At 41.5% G+C, this 19,828-nt stretch overlaps 1 protein-coding gene across 4 annotated transcripts in view; it reads left to right on the top strand.

Annotated features, from left to right (window-relative positions):
* SLF2 (SMC5-SMC6 complex localization factor 2) overlaps positions 1 to 19,828 on the top strand; it is a 33,239-nt gene that overhangs the window by 2,936 nt on the left and 10,475 nt on the right. For 2 of the 4 annotated variants that reach the window (XM_014959886.1, XM_014959878.1), the window contains exons 2-12: positions 4,292 to 4,335; positions 4,781 to 4,905; positions 6,487 to 6,544; positions 7,666 to 8,810; positions 11,393 to 11,475; positions 12,438 to 12,551; positions 12,811 to 12,978; positions 14,778 to 14,880; positions 16,436 to 16,511; positions 18,226 to 18,367; positions 18,832 to 18,940. In XM_014959886.1, coding sequence (XP_014815372.1) covers positions 7,725 to 8,810; positions 11,393 to 11,475; positions 12,438 to 12,551; positions 12,811 to 12,978; positions 14,778 to 14,880; positions 16,436 to 16,511; positions 18,226 to 18,367; positions 18,832 to 18,940 — 1,881 coding nt within the window. In that variant the 5' untranslated portion in view covers positions 4,292 to 4,335; positions 4,781 to 4,905; positions 6,487 to 6,544; positions 7,666 to 7,724. The other 2 variants (XM_014959870.1, XM_014959862.1) reach the window with 2 other exon arrangements.

Genomic DNA, 19,828 nt, shown 5'->3' with positions numbered 1-19,828 from the left:
CCCCGAGGTTCCTGGCCTCACCCCCCAAGAGGTTCCTGGCCCCGGTTCTCCTCTGGCGATGGTAGTTTGTATGTTTTATTTGGCGGCTTCTAGTTGCCAGGCAACCGGGCAGCATACCTGGTCTGGTAGGAGGTGTCCCTGCCCATGTTCCAAACCCCCCGTTAGAACTAGGTGATCTTTAAGGTCCCTTCCAACTCTAAGCGTTCTGTGATTCTATGATACAAAGAAACCCAAGGAGATGTCTGGCCAAGTGCTGACTTGGTGTCTTCAAAACACATGAGTCCTCCCCTACATGCCTGTGTGTCTTCCCATCGCACGTCTTGGTGTTTGGTGGTGGCAGCAAACCTGTAGAGCTGGGAGGGCTCTGGCAGCTCAGCTCTAAAGCTCGGACTCTTTCCAGTGGTTCCCAGGGACAGGACGAGGGGCAACGGGCACAAGCTGGACCATGGGAAGTTCCACTCCAATGGGAGGAAGAACTTCCTTGGGGTGAGGGTGGCAGAGCCCTGGCAGAGGCTGCCCAGGGAGGGTGTGGAGTCCCCTTCTCTGGAGATCTTCAAGCCCCGCCTGGATGCTCCTGAGTGATGTGCTCTGGGCAACCCTGCTTTGGCCGGGGGGTTGGACTGGAGGGTCTCTAGAGGTCCCTTCCAACTCTGACAATTCTGTGATTCCGTAAAGAGAGAGAGAGCTTTGGTTGTCACCTGTCACTTTGGTTGTCTGCTGTCAAGCGTGTTCCTGTGGCGGACTGTACCGCAAACGGTGCTGAAGGACAAGGTCTCCATCGAGGAGGTGGTCCAGTGGTGGTCAGTGACAAGTTTTTAGACATGACAAACCTGTCAACCAGCTCGAAATCTAAATTCTGCCAAAGGCTTCATGAAGCTTTCCAGAGGCTGCTGAGTTAAATAAGTTCTGTTTTTTTGCAGTATGAGGCAAGTCATACTTTTCTTATGCTGTTAGCAGCACCTCACTTTGCTGGTTTCTGCTGATCTTTGATAGCCCTGGTATTTGGAGGAAAGGGAGAAGGTAAAAGTTCAGTTTCACTTCTGTGTTGCTTCTTGCCCATGAAAGTGAAACTACTTTGGTTTTGCTGCGGTTGTGTAAAAGACTGTTCTTCTTTGTTGTTGTTGTTATTTCTACAAGGCTTTTCAAGATGCTCCATTTTGTCAAAGATGTAGTTACATCTTGTAGTTTATTCTTATATTGTGTGGCTTTGCTTTCTCTGAGCTATTGCTAGTGTTTCCAGAACAGATTTTTTTTTTTAAAGCAGTTTTTATCCAACCGGAGTTAACCACTGATGTGGCTGTAAATGCTACTTAATTTTAAAGGAATTTGGTCTTTTTAAACAAGCAAGAGAATTTCCTCCCTCCCTCTTTTGTGCCCTTAATCTTAAAAGACCTGGAAGGTCTGTTACCTGCAGCGCCTAGTTGTGTAGCTTTTTCCTTTGTCGAGTGAGATCATGTATTTATGGATTTTGCCTTTTCTTCTGTGGGTTTTTTTAGTGTCTCCCTGGTGTCTCAGTTCAGATGAGACTTCACACAAAACGATGGAATAATTTTTAGCCTGGATAAATTTTTTTTTTTTTGCTGAATTAATGCATCTTGCTCAAAAGCATTAGCCAGAGCTATATAGCTGTTGATGAAGATCCATTAAACAACTGACTTTCATGTCTCGTATTAGTTCCTCATCCTTTTAGGGCTATTTGACCTCTTATTAAAACAATAGTGAAAATCCTCCTGTGAACAGTTACGGTCCTGTTCACATGTTCTTTTTGTACTTCCATATATATAAGAGAAGCAGGTTTGAAAGCCCAGTACTTTCTCATGTTCCTCCTTGTACTATCTCACATGCTTCCTTTATTTTCAACCTTTGCTTTTTTTAAAAGCTTCTAGTACACTTCCTTGTCTGAGATACAGTAGAGATATTATTATTCTGTTTTAGTTGGACAGTTCCTGTCCCTTGTTCCTCCAAAAAGCAGTAGACTGCAAAGTAGAAAATGTCAGTGGATAAGCACTTTTAAAACAAATAATCAAAGACAAAACGCTCTCTGCTCAAGCTAAACTTTATCATGGGGGGAAAAAGAGGTTTTTTTTAAAACCTTTTATTTTTTTTTTTCCCCAGTGGTAGTGCCTCCAGTCTCTCAGTTGTGTTATACAAGGCTTTGTATAATCACGGAACAAACGTGAATTTTGTTTTTAAGCTATTGCACTTAAAATAAAAGGCAGCAAATGGATACAGCAGCGAGACAGTGGATGTGGGAGGGAGGGGAGCAGTTGTTGGAAACCACTGGCTGCGGAAAGGAGAAAAAGTGAGCAGAAAGCTTTGGGTTTGGTTTGTCTTCAAGACTTCAACATAGAGAGAAATCTGAGAGGTTTCAACTGAAGATGGCATTTGGGCTGCTGACGGTGGTTGCTATTGCAGATGGGGCTTTAACCTAGAAGGAGGAAGTCCGGTTGCTTAATTAGAAAAATAGCAGGGTTTTGGAAAGACAGGCAGTGCAGGAAGTTGTGGGCACGGGGTGATTTTGCAGCTGCTCGAGCAGTGACGAGCCTTGGGAGTGCCCTGAGGAATGCAAGGTGGAGAGAGCAAGTGCTGTGGGAAGGTGAGGTCAGGGTGTGCGAGTGGGAGGTGGTCTGGGGCACGAGGACAAATCACTCAGCAACAGCCATAACGGTGAATAAATCTGCAGTTTAGTCTTCTGATTCTTCTGTCGAACTGAAATTTGGGGACCCTGTTGCTCCAGCCTGTGGGGAGAATGGGCATATCTTGACCCACGTCAAATGAAGCTGGGACGGATCAGAGGCAAGTAGTCTTTTGGCAAGTAGTTTTTCTGGTCTCTTTGATAAGTCAAAAAGACAGTTTTATGAATTTGGCATATTCTGATTACGGGTGGCTTTTCATGGAGTGACAGTATTCTCAAACATCACTGCTTACTGGCAGCCTGATTAAAGAAGTATCACCGCGTTATAAACAGCTGTTTGTACTCAGGTAAGTGCTAAAAAAGCAGAAGCCATGTTAGAAAATGCAAAAGTGAAAGTAACAAGCTTACAGAAAGATTCAAAATGAAATCCAGGTTTAGTTTGAACCGGTGAGCAGTGGGTTCTTCCGGCCTGAGCTTCAAAAATGGTTCTTGAGTCTGTGAAAGCAGAGTCACGTACGGATGCTTGAATATGTTATCTTCAAATAAATAAGTGTTGCCTTTGTAATCGCTGTTACGCAGAGAATAACGATAGAGCTTTGTTTTGGAAGGCACAGAAAGATTACAAAAGTTGGAAAGTGATCTTGAACAAATGTGTATTATTCTTGCTTTCTCACACCAGTATCTTGTTGGAACTTGAAGAGACACTTCCAAAAGAGGCACAAGCATAGCCTTGAAGTCGTTAGTAAACTTACTTGCTCTGCGGCAGAAGATGAAGATAGCCAGTTCAGAGTTCTTCGTGTACTTTTAATGGTCACATTGAAGGTTACTCAGACAATCTGCCCATTTTTAGAAGTGACATTCTGTCACGGAGAAATGCCTTGGTGTTCTCACGTCCCACTTATTCTTACCAGGGAAAATACCTCCAATTTAAAGCCATTAATTAACTTGTTGTGTAAAAATGAAGATGGTTGTCAGCTGTTTCTGTTGGAAGCCAGAAGATGCCTGTGATGTGTGCTGGGAGGGAGCTGCAGACGTGTGTATTTTGTGAAGTGGCAGTGGTGGTACGAGTTCCTGCTGAGAATTATAGACTCACAGAATGGTTTGGGTTGGAAGGGACCTTAAAGATCATTGAGTTCCAACCCCCCTGCCCTGGGCAGGGACACCTCCCACCAGAGCAGGTAATAAGAAGTCTGGTAATAGTATGGTGTTGATAAGGCCAGCTGCTTACTAACACCTTAAAAAAATGCAGTAGGAGTTACCAAGTCAAAGTGTTGACAGTTGAGATGAGGAGGTTGTTAACACCATCATGTAAGGTACTGGTGAGTTCTCATCTAGAATACTGGACACAGGTGAGATAAGTCCAGTTTCTGAAAGCTTAATTTAAGCTGAAAGCCTGATTTAAGACTTACTAGGATGATAAAGAGGGAGGAAGCTGACAGCTTGGCTTCATTAGCCAAACAAGAGTGAAGGCTACAAGGTGATGAGGATGATGATGCTTTCTCTCATCTTACAGAAATAGCTAGGAGAAATTAGAGCTGCTGCCATTTAAAAAAAAAATATCTGTAGAAATTACAGCACTTTAATTTTATCAGTAGTCACTGTATGGGTATTTAGATATTGTTCTTTTAAAAATATAAATTTATGTTTTCTCTTCAGAAACCAGACCATTACAGAGTTCTTCAAACCAGTTTTAAACCAAGGTAATTATATGGGGTTTTTTAAATGGAAGACATTTATATGAGAGCAGAAGCATATCCAATCCTGTTCCAAATTGGAGCAGCAATATGATGAGTATAGCTTACCAAATATGTCAAAATGTGGACATTTGAGATTTTTTCCAATAATGTAACTGAAAATGTTAACTTCCTATTAAAATTTATTTCTTTAAGTAATGATGTAATTACTATTTCAAGGTACTGTCTCATGCTTAAGCTAGATTGTTTATAACAACTGAAGCTGTGACATAGACCATGAAATTCTTTGATACAAAATAAATCACATGGCACTAGCAAAACTAAATAATTAAGTAAATTAACTTCAGATTGCATGTGATGGATAAAATATCAAGTAGTGTAGTCCAATAAGATATATTTTTTTTCCCAATATTATGATTGTGAATGATTTGTCTTTTCTTTTCTCTCTCAGACCTTGGCCATAAGGACAGAACCGTGTTGGGCTCACCGGACAGAGGAAATGTAAAAGATGCAGGAATCGGCCTGTCAGTTTTATGCGCTGAGCATTTTGAAAATAAAGCATCTTCTCCAAAGAAGGTCAGAAGAAAAAAGATGCCAGACCAAACACCAAACACAAGTCCTCTGGTAGATGCCTTTTGCAGAGGAATTAAGGAGAAAAAGGACAGTGTAAAGATTTTAGAGACTAGCAGAGCATGCAAGGCACTGAGCTCGTTGTACCCAAAAGTTGCGATTCGAAAGATCCTTATTCCTGCAGGGTCTCGCAGCTCGCTCTTGGCCAAAAAAGATAAAGCTCTCAAGTCAGAACAGGAAAGAAATGAGAAGTGTCTGAGTGTAACAAGAGCACCCTTTTCTTGTGGAAATAGTTGGGAACAGGAAACTGACTGTATGGCTCTAGAAGACACTAGTTCAGACTCTGACAAATGGGTTTCACCGGAAGCTGATACTCGAAAAGCCTGTGCTAGAAATAATGGCACTGTGAACAGCACATCTCTGTGCCAAAACCCCGGTCTTCCCATGAAATTTCCTTGCATTCCAGCTGACTCTGAGTTTCGGTTGTCACTGGAAGCTCTCCGCAGAGAAAGGAAGCGGAAGAAACATAGAATGAAACAATCTAAGCCTGTAAAGCCATTCTCAGGAACAAGTGTATCACATCAGGTGTGTTTGAAAGAGTCCTTAAAGGTGAAAATCAGGGACCTGTTGTGCATGTGATATTTTTAAAAATATTTTTTTCTTTTTCAACATAGGATGAGATTCTTGGTGCTGCATTTTTCAGATGTTAAAAAAAAAGTTTATGCTCTTTTGCTATTCCTTTGTAAATTTTAGGTTATGCTTGCTAAGGCAGTTCTTAATGAGTTTATGATAAATGAGAAATCCCAGTTTAAAAGCAGCAGAGGTATTCTAGGTTAGATGCAAGGATGGAAGTGCAATGGAAATTGTAACTTGTATTTTGTAGAAAAAGGGTGTTTATCCTAAATGTCTTATAACCTTGTGTTTTCTTACAATGTAGTGTAAGAACAGCCTGGCAAACTTCTGCTAGTTAGAAGCTGCAGTTAATAGCCATTCAGGTTTATGCACTTCAGCCACAGTATTTAGATAGAGGTGGGAATGATCCTATTAAGTACGTATTTCATTACAGGTTGAATTATATTCACTTTTTTTACCAACCAAGAAAATCCTTTAAAAGATTGCTTGTTACTTACAGGGAAGATGGTTATATGTGCCTCCATAATGTGCTATGAATGGGAAGAGAAGATTGTTTAGCTTGTATTCCCTTTTCTCCTTAGCACCCCTCCCTCTGTATTTGCTTGTCTGTGCTTTCTGTCATTTTGTTATTTAAGTTCCTAATACTTGTTTGAGGAAAGCCAGGTGGTCTATGTTGCCATATAGGCCAGGGACACAAGTGGCTACTGGCCATAAAAGTGGAGAGATTTAGAACTGGAGGCCAATCTGCAGAAAAGATATAAAATTTGGGTTGTGGAGAGTCCTTTTGTTGAGATCTTTGCAGCTGTGTTTTAAGTTTGTCTTGAAATGAAGTATATTTCTGGGGGGGTGCGGAACTGAGTCTGTGTTGGGTTCAACACTTGGCTCAAGATGTCAGTGTCCTGGTTTTAAAAAGTATGCAATTAACTCTTTTATTTTCTCCATCTTTACTTTTAGGGAAACGGATGTCCTTTAAGAAAAATACCGTGTTCTGGTTCAAGGGAGACCGCCTCAGGTAGGAGTAGTGCTGATAACATGGAATTGATTAAACAGTCGGGTTCATCATTTAGTGTCTCTAATGGCTTTTTTTTTTTCTTGAAGTTACATTTTTCTGTCTTCTCTTTCTCAAAAAAGGCTGCTGTTTAGTCAAGGTCATATCTAATTTATAGCAAGCTTGAAGAGGTTTAAAAGTAATTTGGGATTTTAGTGAAAAACATTGTAACTTCATTAGAAGTAATGATTTTTCTTTCTCTTAAACCGTTAATCCATTATTATTTTCATGGTTTCTCTTGCATTTTGCAAAATCCACATTCATTGTGGTGGTTAACTAATTCTGCCTTTCAGCTTAATCCAACAAGAACATTCTTGTTGAACCAAGTTCAGCTGGTATTCTTGCTCCTTTTTTGTCCCTTTTAACCACATAGTTTTTTTCGACGATGGGTAGAACAGCATAAAAAACTCACATGAGTAGAAAGCAGTAGAAACCCCCCCTTTAGAGACTTGTCAGCATGAAGAAGGTCTCCCCTCAGCCTTCTCTTCTCCAGGCTGAAGAGCCCCAGCTCTCTCAGCCTTTCCTCATCAGGGAGATGCTCCAACCCCTCCATCGTCTCTGTTGCCCTACGCTGGACTCTCTCCAGCAGTTCCCTGTCCCTCTTGAACTGGGGAGCCCAGTTTTCTGGATGCTTTTTCATGAGTGCTGTTTAAATTATTGCAGTATCTCCAAAACACTTTTCATACTGTTCGTTATTTATAATTGTATATGTAATTACAGAAACTTTCCTCCAGTCCTGTACCTCAACTGGGCTATTGTCTGTTTCCAAAGATTGATTGATTCCTGTGTATAGGAAAGTGTTCTACAGTGGCAACTGAGTTGCTTTAAAATAAAAGGATTTAATTTCATTTCCAAACTAGTTAAAATAATAACATAACAGTATCAGCTAAATATTAGTTGTGGTCCACTGTGTTCAAGCAGAATGGGAGTGTTGTAGTTTGTGATAAAAATGTCAGTCAACTATGACTTAAAAACAGAAGTTAGTTTTTTAAAGGGTCAGCTGTTATGGTTCTGGGGTGTTTTTTTAATTATGTTTTAAATGTGACAACAGTGGTTTACATTTTTTTTTCTTAAACACTTCATAGATGACCCATCTCAACCAAAGCAGGTTTCAAAACATGAGGCATCTCCAAATGGACTGGGAATGTCATCTGAGATGCAGAAGAGCCAGCCTGTTCCTTCACGCTGCCTTACATCCAAGATATCTTCTGGGCAATCCAAACAAATAGACTTTCCTGGGAAAAGGAAACGTGCTGCCACGAGTGTGGATGCAGACAGCTCGAATCAACCTGAACTATCACTTTTGAACGACCCTGCTTTTAGTGGATCGTCCGCAGAATGCAAAAATAGGAGGTCTGACTTTGTAAAAAATATCCTTTTAAAGTCTACTTGCGGTAACGTCCTGCAACTAATGGAGGCTGCTGCTCTACCTAGGTATGATTCTGCTCTTCCGGAGGAATACCTCAACTCAAGTGATGAAAATGAGAAAAAGAATTGTTCCTCTGGAGATTTGTCATCTTCATATTCTGCACATAGTCCTGGTAAAAATAACCATATTACTGCTGTGGATACCAAAGAGAATCAGCTGCAGGTGGCTAACTCATGCTTTTTCTTGGAAAAGTCACTTCCTTTTTCTCAGGAAAAAAGTACTGTGTTGCCTTCTCTCTACCACTTAACACAAACAAAAGGTGTGGAATCTCATCTCCAGGATGCTGGCTTATCTCAGGTATTGGATGCTACGAAGGAGGAAGATGGGAAAAGAGCAGAAAGACACACACACAATAAAGCTTACAGTATTCACTCGGGCAACAGTTTTTCAACAGCAAAAGACAAGGCTTCAGAAAACGCTTCTGATTCTTGTTCAGCGGAAGGTTCTGGGAAACTCACACTCTCAGAAGAGACTGGTAAAAGTGTTCCCCGTTCGTTGTCTTTTAAAGAAGGATGCACGGACAGTGGCCATACATCTTCACAACTCTCAGGAGAGTTAAACGCCGAAAGCACCTGTACAGACAAGTCCAAGTTGAATGGAAAATCAAAAAGCAGCTTTGATAGTGAAGATGAGAATTTGGAATGCAGTCTAGATGATGACGACGACGACGACGATGATGTAGTATTTGTGCCACTGCAAGAAATTCTCTCTTCAAGTCCCAAGCCACAGGCAGGAACCCCAGAGGAATCTTGTCTTGACAGTTTTTCTCAGGAAACCATGAGTCCGTTACTGAAGCTTCATGTAAGTGCTTAAAAAACAACAAAAAAAGCATCGCATCAACTTTGTTATGTTGTATTTTTTTATATGATTTTTTTCTTTTATTCATAGTGCATGAAAACTTGAGAGTCACTTGCCTGTAAACCTGGTTACTCAGTTTAAGTGTCCTATGCTGTGGAGTGCAGGGAAGTCAGAGGAAGAGTGTGCTTGTTGCTGTGCTTGCCCTTGCAATTGTTGAAAGATGGTCCCTGCAGGTGGATTGCATTTGCTCTATGCCTTTGGTGCTTTTTAGGAATTCTGTTTTCGCTTTTTTTGCCCAAAAGAAAAAGGCAGGAGGTTACATTCAGAAGATGTGTGGAGTCTAATGTTTTAATTTTCCTGATCAGGCAAGACTTGTCTGAGTTGAAGTTAGCTAGAGGAAGTTGATCTAGATGTTGAGAGGTCTGTGTGCTAGACTCCAGTGATACATCCTTCTCACAGTCAGTGATTGCAGGAAATCTGTGGGTGAGTTCTTGATTTGTAAGTGTGAGGCTTTCTCTGAGGTTGAATTTCATGGAAATTGGATATATTTTAGAAGGGATTTCAAAAAGCTGAATAGCTACTAAGCTGGACACAAGCCGGCAGTGCGCACTGGCAGACCAGAAAGCCACCTGCATCCTGGGCTGCATCAAGAGAAGCGTGGCCAGCAGGGACAGGGAGGGGATTCTACCCCTCTGCTCTGCTCTGGTGAGACCCCACCTGGAGTGCTGTGTCCAGCTCTGGAGTCCTCAGCACAGGAAGGACATGGACCTGTTGGAATGGGTTTTCTTCCCATTTGGGGGCTTTCAGCCTGGAGAAGAGAAGGCTCCAGGAAGACCTTCTAACGGCCTTCCAGTACCTGAAGGGGCTACAGGAGAGATGGGGAGGGACTCTTGGTCAGGGAGTGGAGCCATAGGACGAGGGGTAATGGTTTTAAATTGAAAGAGGGGAGATTTAGATGAGATACCAGAAAGAAATTCTTTGCTGTGAGGGCGGTGAGAGCCTCGCAGAGGTTGCCCAGAGAAGCTGTGGCTGCCCCATCCCTGGAGGGGTTCAAGGCCAGGCTGGATGGGGCTTGGAGCAACCTGGTCTGGTGGGAGGTGTCCCTGCCCAGGGCAGGGGGGGTGGAATTAAATGATCTTCAAGATCCCTTCAAACCCAAACTGTTCTATGATTCTATGAAAAAAAACCCATCAGTTTCCTGAACAGTTTTTAATTTTGAGAAGCCACAGAGATAATTAATACCTGGGTAGCTGGCTCCAGATATCCAAAGGGATATATTCCATGCCACATAGTGTCATGCTCATAAACACCAAGCAGGGGGAGTTGGTCTGGCACGTTACTGAGCTGTTACTTGGAGTGTAGCTGGGCATCCTTCTGTGTGTGGGAGATGCTGAGTGATTGCACCACGTTTTGTTTTCCCCCTTTATCCCCTCTTCCATCACTAATTACACTGTCTTTATCTCCATCCACGAGTTTTCTTGCTTTTGCTCTTCTCATTCACTTGCCTGCGTCACTGGGTCAGGAAGCGAACAAGCTGTCAGCCCACAGCCATCTTCTGCAGTAGAAACCAAGCAGCAGAATCCCTGCTTAAGTACTCTTGTCCTCCTCTCCTCCTGTTCTTAAATCTCTGAAACTGTTTATTTGTTGACTGAGTTCCTATCTCCGTAGGCAGATGTGGAACAGCTGTAATTATTTTCTCTCTCCTTACAATTCCTTATGCAAGCAAGTTATAAATCAGACTTGTGTGGTTACGTACGTATTCCACGATCTTAACCAACGTAATTAATGACTAAGACTGATAAACAGATGCAGCCTAGATCAAATGTGACCATGTGACATGTGACCACATGTATGTGACCACAACGTTTGGCCTATCCTGTTTCTGCATAATTAATGGCTAAGTGAGACAAAACAGTTAAGAACTATCCCAAAATTTCCATTGCCATGGTTTTTGTGTTTACTAGCATTCTTTAGTCTTGGAAGAAGGGGCATATGTGCATATTGGAATAAAGTCTTGATTCCTCAGTTATTTAAATATACAAAAACAGTTTTAGACACACTAACTAGATTATGAAATAGAGGTCTTCACTTCTCAAAGTCACGCTGCCTGTTATATTTGCCAGATATATCTGAATACGAAAAATTAATGCTGTATTTTTATTACAAGGTGGACACTAACTTCTTAAATTAAATTCTGTTACCTTTGGTTAATAGAAAATCCCCAATGAGAGGGTATGCTCAAATTTAATTGTGTTCTCCTAAAACAAAGGAGCTCATGGAAAAAGCTTCGTTACTTGTAAGAGACATGCAATTTATAGAAGGTGGTGTCAGAAAGGCACTTCTTGTCCAAAGAACTGAATCATGGCCATAAAAGATTTCAAATCTGTTGTCTGCTACTACCTGAATGAAACACTGGCTGCTGAAAAACAAAACCAGTTCTGCTAGTGGTTAAGAGTTTCTTTGTGTGTTGTTTTGTTTGTTGTCATTAGAACGGGAAGAGGTTTCTATTTTATTTTGTTTATTGTCTAACTGAATGAATTGATAGCTTGTGGTATTTTTCTAATTTCTTCCTGTTTCATTTACAGCTTTCTAAGCCTCCTGTTGTTAGCCAGGTGTCGTATGTGAACAGCTTAGAAAATCTCCTGAAGGAGAAAGCAGAATCTAAAAGGTTTGTTTCTTAGAGCTGCTTTGCAAATTTGGGGATGGAGTTGTCGAAGCTTAGATTCACCTTGTCTCCCTGAAGCTGATGGAGTTTGGGTAGGAACAAGCTAAGCTTTGCCAGCTGATGCCACCAGCCTGACATCTGATGGATCCACAAGTGCAGCTCCTCTGTAAAAGCTGAACGAGGGGCTCCTTCCAAGCAATAATGAGTGATTTGTGATGGGTCTGCCCAGCCCTTAAGAACGGGACTAAATTTCCTGGTGCCCTCGTTGTCGGTCACTGAGCCAGCTGGCAGCTGCTGCTGGGGCGTGAAGGAGAAGTATTTGTGTAGCCCGACTGTCCTGGTTGCTCCAAAGGCATTTGTAGCTGAGTTTTGGTTTCCAAAGTTGTGTGGGCTGTTGGTGTCTGAGTCGTTACACAGCTGAGTGAACACAACTAATGAGTGTTCTCCCAAAAGGTCTTTGGGGTAGAAAGTGTGATGTGGTCTGTGGGTAAGTGGTGGTGATGGGTCTATGTGTGTGATTAACTGCTTTTAGTAAAGAATCTGACCCTATAACTCTGGGCTGACTGACTGTGGAGTAGTGAATGCTCCTAGAACTAATACTATTTCATAAAGAAAATACTAGGATGATGTTTAAAACTAAACAAACCCACACAACAAACCATCCAGAAGATTGAAAGTTTTGTGCGATTGCAAAAAATTCTCCCAGAAGTTGGTGGAGTGTTTTTGTCCCTGATAAACTACCGATGGGATGTGCTGGTGGAAACTCCTTAGGCTTTGGGAAACATCCCCTTTCTGTCTTGGAACAGGCAGGTGCTTGCTTTCTGCCCAGATGTGATGTCTCACATGCTTTTGTGGTGCATAATTGGCTACTGACTCCTCGCGTCACTTTCACAGCTTAAGTTTTGTTTTCTCCTCTTGTAAACAGTAAATGGTGATCAGATGTTCTGCTGCTGCTGTTGTTTCAGGGTAGATGAACTAGAAAAGCAGCTACAGGAAGACATCCAAAGGAGGGAAACTGATTCTTTAGATGGAGACGATGAGAATGCCCGTGGAGATGAAGACCTCTCAGAAGAGCACAGGTCCTTCCCAATTAAATCTAGTTCTTTGCTTTTCTAGCCTTTTTTTTGTCATCCGTGTTTTTAGCATTTGTTGTTAATAGAATTAATGCGAACCTTTTTTATCATCTTTTGGGTTTGGGTGGATTTTTCTTGGACACTACTGTATGTTAACAATTCAGCTTTCACGTAAGGCTGACGTGTTCATCTGGAAATAACTGTCTCACCCAGACAATGGGCCTCTCCATGTTTAAACTCCTAAAAGCACTTTTGCATTTTACAGGGCATTTATAAAGAAGTTTTCAGTAATAGCTGATGCTATACCTGACTACCACCCTGGAGAAGATATATTTGATTTATCGACCTCTGGGAAAATCTTCAGTCAACATAACCTTGGCTTGAGGAATTTTCATTTCATCCCTCGGAATCCTATAGAAAAGCTCCTTCTCAGGTAAGAATATCTTCTTCACTCCTTGTGTGCTTGTACGACATTCTTCAGTGTTAGCAGTTTGTAAGATGAAATAATGTCTTTGCATGCAAATGAGCTGTGTCTTACTAAGCAGGCAAGGCTGACTCCCTTTCCCTGGCACTCTCCTTTCAGGTTAACTTTACACAATAGTGAAATGTTGCTTGAAGCTTCTTTCTTTTCTCCTTTGGCATTCCTGAAAAACATCTTAAATGAGACATAAGGGGAAAAAATAGCTGTTCTGGCCTCTTCCATATCTCTGTACTGTGTTGGGCTACTGTTGGTAATCTGGCCAGTTTGGGGCAGACAAATGCAGAAGTGAAATGTTATAACGAGCAAAAGCTTAGCTATCCCGAGACAGAAAGAGGACCTTTGAGGTGACCTGATTTGTGACCTGCCAGTGTCACCTCCTGTCCTGCTGGCAGTCTCTTAGGTGTTTCCATCCGGAATGGGCTGGGGCTCAGGCTCCACCTGAGGAGGATTGCAGACAGTCCAGATTGCTGACATCTGTTAGATTCAGTCACTGGGCCAGCAGAGCAGCTGTATGTATATAAACAACTGTTCTCAGGATTGGTGTTCTCTATTTATGAGCCTGTCGGGCTACAAGGAGCTGGACAAATTCGTGCCTAATGCCACAGGTGCAAATCCTGAAAAATCCTCATTATTTCAGTTGGTGTTTTATTCCAAACTTGCATGAGTGAACCTGAGATAATTCATTTAATCTTAAGGGATTTTGTATATGTGGGTGTGAGGATGAGGAGGAGGGTGGCTTCTCCTCATGTCTTGAGGGAGAGATGTTTGTGATATACTCCTTTGGCTTCAGGGCTCTCTATTAATGTTTTGAAGATCACAAAGATAGAAGCTTCAAAAGTATCTTGTCAATCAGTGGCTAGAGGAATGAAAATTAAATAGATCATCCCTTCCAGAAGGCAATTAGGATTTAATTGCTTATGCATGCTTCCCAGTTGGCACAGCTGGCATGTACTGGCTGTCCAGTTGGCACGTGGATGTCTTCCTCACCACTGGCTCAGTCAGACAGGTAGAGGGCACGTGGAGAAGTCAGGACACGGATCTCTGGACAGAGCTACCTGTTGTAGCAGCTACTGAGAATAGAGGAGACTAAAGAAGGGTATGTGGGGAACTGGGAATCATCAATTCAGCTGCTTTTGACGTACCTGATTTTCTAAAGAAGACTCAAGCTAAAATAATTCAGTAATAAAAATGACCTAATTTCTGTTCTTCCAAATGTAACCTTTTGTACCTCACAAACTTGCACAGTAAGATGCACTGTTTGACCTTAATTGGTTTGCCAAAATATTTATTTAAAAGATTATTGTCAACATTTCAAAGCTGTTTGTTTTTTCTCTTTTCTTCTAAAAGTGTTGGTAAAAGCCATTGGACAGTAAAAAGTCTTATTCACTGGTCTTGCTGAGCAGAGCAGCCCAGCTGGGTAGACAGGCATCATGGTTTATAGTCCAACCATGTAAATCAGTGTTTGTTTGAAGCTGTTATTCTCTACTAATACAGATGTTTCAAATCATAGAGTATGATGTTCTGGAGAAAAATATACTTGTTCTAAATCACAAATAAAGTGTAATTACGATAGTATTTTATATAGGTAGGAGCATAGGTGTAACATCTGTTTTGGATGTTCAGATCTCTGTTTGCTGTTGATGATGGTCTGAGGGGCGGGGAAGTTCTTACACTATTGTGAAAGTGCTGATTCAATCACTAATTGATGGTTTTTTTTCTCCTCTTTCCCCCCACCTGTCTTTGTCCTACAGTTCTGGTGTAACCCAGCAGCTCTCCTTAGCTGTTAATGGTTTTCTAAGTTCTGCTTACAGCTGTATCTTGTGTCCCATACCGATTCTCAAGTGGCTTTTCCAGGTAAGACTCTACTATTCACACAGTTTTACTCTGAGCAGGTGTAATATTCTTCCTGGAAGCCAGTTGTAGCAGGAAGAATCAGAACAAGTTTGTGAATCTGTTGCATTAGCTTAACAAACTTTTAAATAAAAAAATATCTTTTCTTTCTGAGTTCTGATTTGCTCTCCAGTCTGAAATGCTTTGATTTAGTGATGGTTTCTATCAGAGTTAGGTTGATGGTTGGATGAGGTGATCTGAAAGGTCCCTTCCACCCTAGACAATTCTCTGATTCTATGATTGTCCCTTGAGGTAAAACACTAGGAGTAGTTTTTTCTCCACACTTTGAGTTACTGCAAAGCTGCGTGTCCCTGTCCATCTTCATGTCTGTTACTGCATTTGAAAAGGGCACAGTACACTCTAGGTGGGAACAGATCTCAGCATATAATAGTGTGGGCCAAACAACAAGCAATTTTTAGTCTTATTTCCTTCCACCCTTAAAAACCAAACAAAAATCTCTAAGCATGCTGCACTATGCAAAAGTACAATTTCTACCTATATCACCTTGTAAATCATCAGAGATGCCCACAAGATCAGATATTTTTCATTTTAAAAGGCTGAAGTGCAGTATGGCTCAAGAAAAACTCTGAAGGTGTTCTTACAGGAAGTGTGGTGTCTGTCTGCTTTCTAGATGTCTGTGTCCATGTCTAAATCACCAGGAATTTTTGTTCTGTTCCTCACAAAAATGCACCTCTCTTCGGTCTCCATTCTGTTATTATTTACTACATTCAAACTGTGCCTGAAACAAAAAAGAAAGTGTGTCAAATTGCAGCCTGCATCTACTGACTGGCTTTCTGCTTTTGCCAAAAGGGAAACATTTTGTTTCTCTATGTTCCTTCCCTCCAAGCCAGTAAAAAAATTGCCTTCCACCCCTTGTGTGAGCCCTGGTGTTCCTCTAATGAGGAGGAAGCGTGAGCCAATTCAGCTCACTTACAGGCAGGAAACTCTCCAGCACTTGAGGGAGAAAAAGAAGAGGAGGCTTTTCCTGGGCTAGAGAAGTGCTTCAGGAAAACTGAACTCTACTTCAGAGTCATGTTTTTGTAGTACAGAGTTCTATGAAAAACTAATTCATTGGTTTTGGTTTAGTATTGTATATATTCAAGTTCCCCATGACTGGGAAAGGTTGTAGTTAACTCTGTTGCCCCTGCTCCTCATCAAGGAGTTCAATTTGATCTCAGATGCAAATGGGTTCCAAAGGGATATGTGATACTTTCCATTCTCTTAACTCTCAGTACATTCTTATTGACCAACAGATTCCATGTGGAGTCACAACATTCTCATATTGCTAATAATTAATTTTAAAGTATTCATAGCATCTGTGCACTGCTTTAAATAATCAATATTCACAATAGTCTGTTCACCTTGGAATATCTTGCTTTAGAGTCTTTGGGGTTGGGTCTTTTCTGTTGCTTTGTTTTATTTTACCAAAGAGTTGGTTTACTATTTTTTTTTAATTAAAAGAAAACTAATGCCATCGTGCTACTTGGTGTTTGACATGTAGCTCCTTTTCTCTCTGCAGATGATGTCTGTTCATCCTGACTATTGTGTTTCCACCCAGATTTTAGACAGATTGATGGAGATAACACTAAAAAATGGTGAGTATATGAAGGATGGAAAACTGACCACCTGAATGAAGGCATTTCCCTTCTGTTAAGAATAGAAAGGTATTGGTGAGGAAGTAAAAGGCTCTGTTCTGTGATTCTGGCATGATTTTAGGCTCTTCTGTTATTTACGTAATGCACAAACGGTAGGAGTTGGTCTTCCCATAGTGTGTGCAAGCTGTACCACAGGATGTGGTCCTGGCATGTGTTTGCAAAGCACTGCATCCAGTACACAGCCTTTTCAAACTCACTTCTGTTATTTCATAAATAGAATTGACCTGAAGAAGAGCCCAGTCTGCTCAAAAGCTTTACTCTCCTTTCTGTCTTTTACTTTGGAAGATATAGACATTCATTTCATAGCTTAATGTCTTACCCAAGATGTTTTTCTCATAGTTACGCGCTGTAGGTATTTACCTTCCAGATCAATGGCAGAAGTGAAAAGAATCATAGACCTGCACAAAAGTACTTTCAAGAATCTTCTTCAGCCCACACTGCTGCTTGTATCTTGTGTGTTTTGCCTTCCTTTATCAAATACTTATCTAGTAGAAATTCCTTTTTTATGTTCTTCATGTCTTCATTCAGATCCACCAAAAGTCACTAATTCATTAAAGCCTGCCAGTTAACATCGTTAAAGTAATGCACTTCTCTTGAAGTACTTGCTCAGGGCTGTCCCAATGGTATGGCATATTTTGAATCTTGTTTGAAATCAAAGTGATTTCATGAGCTGATATGAGAGGGAGCGTAGCCTCCTTTATTTTGTGCTCTGCTGGCATTAAGCTTGGTTCTGAATGAAGGATTCAAGCTGATGAATGAACATTTGAAGAATTAAGGCTGGGAGAGATGGCAGCAGATCACTGACCTTGGAGCAGGATCACATAGGTTACAGTTGCACTTGAAAAGTTGTCTAACAACTTTAAAATTGCCACTGTGGAGACTTTCAACCATTCTGAGACATTCTGATCCAGCGTTTAACTAAGGATGCATGGTTTTTATCATTTTTTTACTGAATTGAACATTGAGATTGAACCTATAGTGTCTTGAGTGTTATGTTCCGTTACATTTAGGTGTTTGTCTTGATAAAAAATGGACCCAATTCAGAATTCTAGTGACTTCTGCCATTGCTTGGAAAACACTGCATCTAGTTTGATGTTACCTTGCTACCTTAGTGTCCTGTAGAAAATCCTCTGTACGGTTTTCAGGCTTTCAGACACAATCAGGCCTTTTTGCAGTGAGCATTGTTTTCTTCTTTCTGTCAAATAAGTGAATTCCACGTTTAATGCTTGTGTTCTAGAAAACTTGTCTGCTTTCAAGTTTGATTTAGCTCTGCTTCCAGTCGCACTGTGATAACACCTTAGTTGTACCTGCACAGGACAGTGATCTATGTATTCTCAAAAGTAGATACTGCCTCCTTGCTTATTCTGTAGTTTGTGATGGAAGACAGTTGTGAGGGAAAATGGGTGGAACTTTTAAGTAATTCACCTGTTCCATAGATAAGATGTTTCCCTAACCTAAAATACTGTGTTGGGCTACCTTATTTTTCCCCCTTATGATTCTGAGAATAAGCATGTTGTTCAGTGTACCAGCTCTTCTGGGATGAGAGCTGGTAGAATTGATACAGGTTGATGAGCTTCTTTGTTTCCCTTAAAAGAAGGAACTGATGCTAAGAACTAGATTTAAGAGTAATCCATTCCATGTCTCTTACTTGCAGCTTCCATCAGCGATGAACAGTCTAAACCATGGATTCCTTCACTGGCCGATGTGTCAGCTGCTTTTGTCAATATGGGTGTTGCTTTTAGATCTCTCTTCCCATTGCAGCATCTTCAGCCCAGCTTTAATGAGTGTGATATTTTGTAAGTGTTTTCATATTTATTGCTTAGATCCCATGAAAGCGAGTCTTGTGCTTAGAATGTAGAATTGGAAGGTTTCTTTTATTTCCTCTCCCTTCCATCAAGCCATACTGTTCTTTAAATTCTCAGCTCGGGTCTTAATAAGAGTAAATAAGCCAGAATTTTAAACAAGGCCTACCAGGTAAGGATTTGGCAAACCAGAGCATTGTCCTTTGTCCTGCACTTTCTTAATGAAGGTTTACAGGAATTGTTGCCAAAATACCTGGGCAGAATTCTAGCTAAGTCACGAGTTAAGATAGATGTGTATGCTCTGAAACCGAGGAATGTTTTGATTTGAAGGCATTTTGAAGCATGCAGGGGTTGGGTTTTTTTCCTTCAGTTTGATGCAGATAAGCCTTTGAGAGCCTTTAAATTATAGAATCATAGAATTGTTGATTTATAGCTCAGATTAGTGTCTTTCTTATTAGAAGTGAGATGGAAGAAACAGTGAGTAAACAACAGGCAAGAGGAGACCTAACCTGTGCCAGTCCAGCCTTTTCCAGTCTACCAGAACACAATTTAATTAATGTGATTAAGGTAAGAAAACCTCCAGTTAGTGTGGGAGGGGTTTTGTGTTGGGTGGTTGGTTTTTTTTTTTTTGAGGGGGTGGTGATGGGTCTTTTTTTGTTGTTTCCTATTGCTATTTTAGCAAAAAGCCTGGGGTTTTAACCTAGTCCTGGGAATGTTTTATGAGGAGATGCTATCCTGGTGTTTCAGCTTCACATCCAGGAGGCTTGTTGCAAACCTTAGAGCTTCCTTTCCATTGGCATCACTCACCGCTGCGTGGTTGTGCTGCCTCCCTTTTCCAGCTGTGGCACTTTATCAAGAGCCTCTGCTCCCTCACATAGAAGAAATGATCCATTTTGGTGTTCAGTGGAAATGGGAAGGGGAGTTGGTGTTGGGTGGTATGTTTTATGCTGCCTCATGAGACTGTAGCTTGAATCATAGAATACTGGAGGGGACCTTAAAGATCATCCAGTTCCAACCCCCTGCCCTGGGCAGGGACACCTCCCACCAGACCAGGTTGCTCCAAGCCCCATCCAGCCTGGCCTTGAACCCCTCCAGGGATGGGGCAGCCACAGTTTCTCTGGGCAACCTCTTCCAGGCTCTCACCACCCTCACAGGAAATCTTTTTAGTCTGGAGAAGGCTGAGGGGGGATCTGATCAACCCCTATAAATACTTAAAGGGAGGATGTCAAGAGTATGGGGCCAGTCTGTTTTCAGTGGTGCCCAGGGACAGGACAAGAGGAAATGGGCACAAACTGGAATATAAGAAGCTCCATCTAAACATGAGGAGGAACTTCTTTGTTGTGAGGGTGGCAGAGCCCTGGAAGAGGCTGCCCAGGGAGGTGGTGGAGTCTCCTTCTCTGGAGACATTCAAACCCCACCTGGACACGTTCCTGTGCAACCTGCTCTGGGTGGCCC

Source organism: Calidris pugnax, unplaced genomic scaffold (assembly GCF_001431845.1).
Source record: "Calidris pugnax isolate Ruff unplaced genomic scaffold, ASM143184v1 scaffold4, whole genome shotgun sequence".
Taxonomy (NCBI): Eukaryota; Metazoa; Chordata; class Aves; order Charadriiformes; family Scolopacidae; genus Calidris; species Calidris pugnax.
Note: the sequence above shows the minus strand (reverse complement) of the source record. Positions and strands in the feature narration are given on the sequence as shown.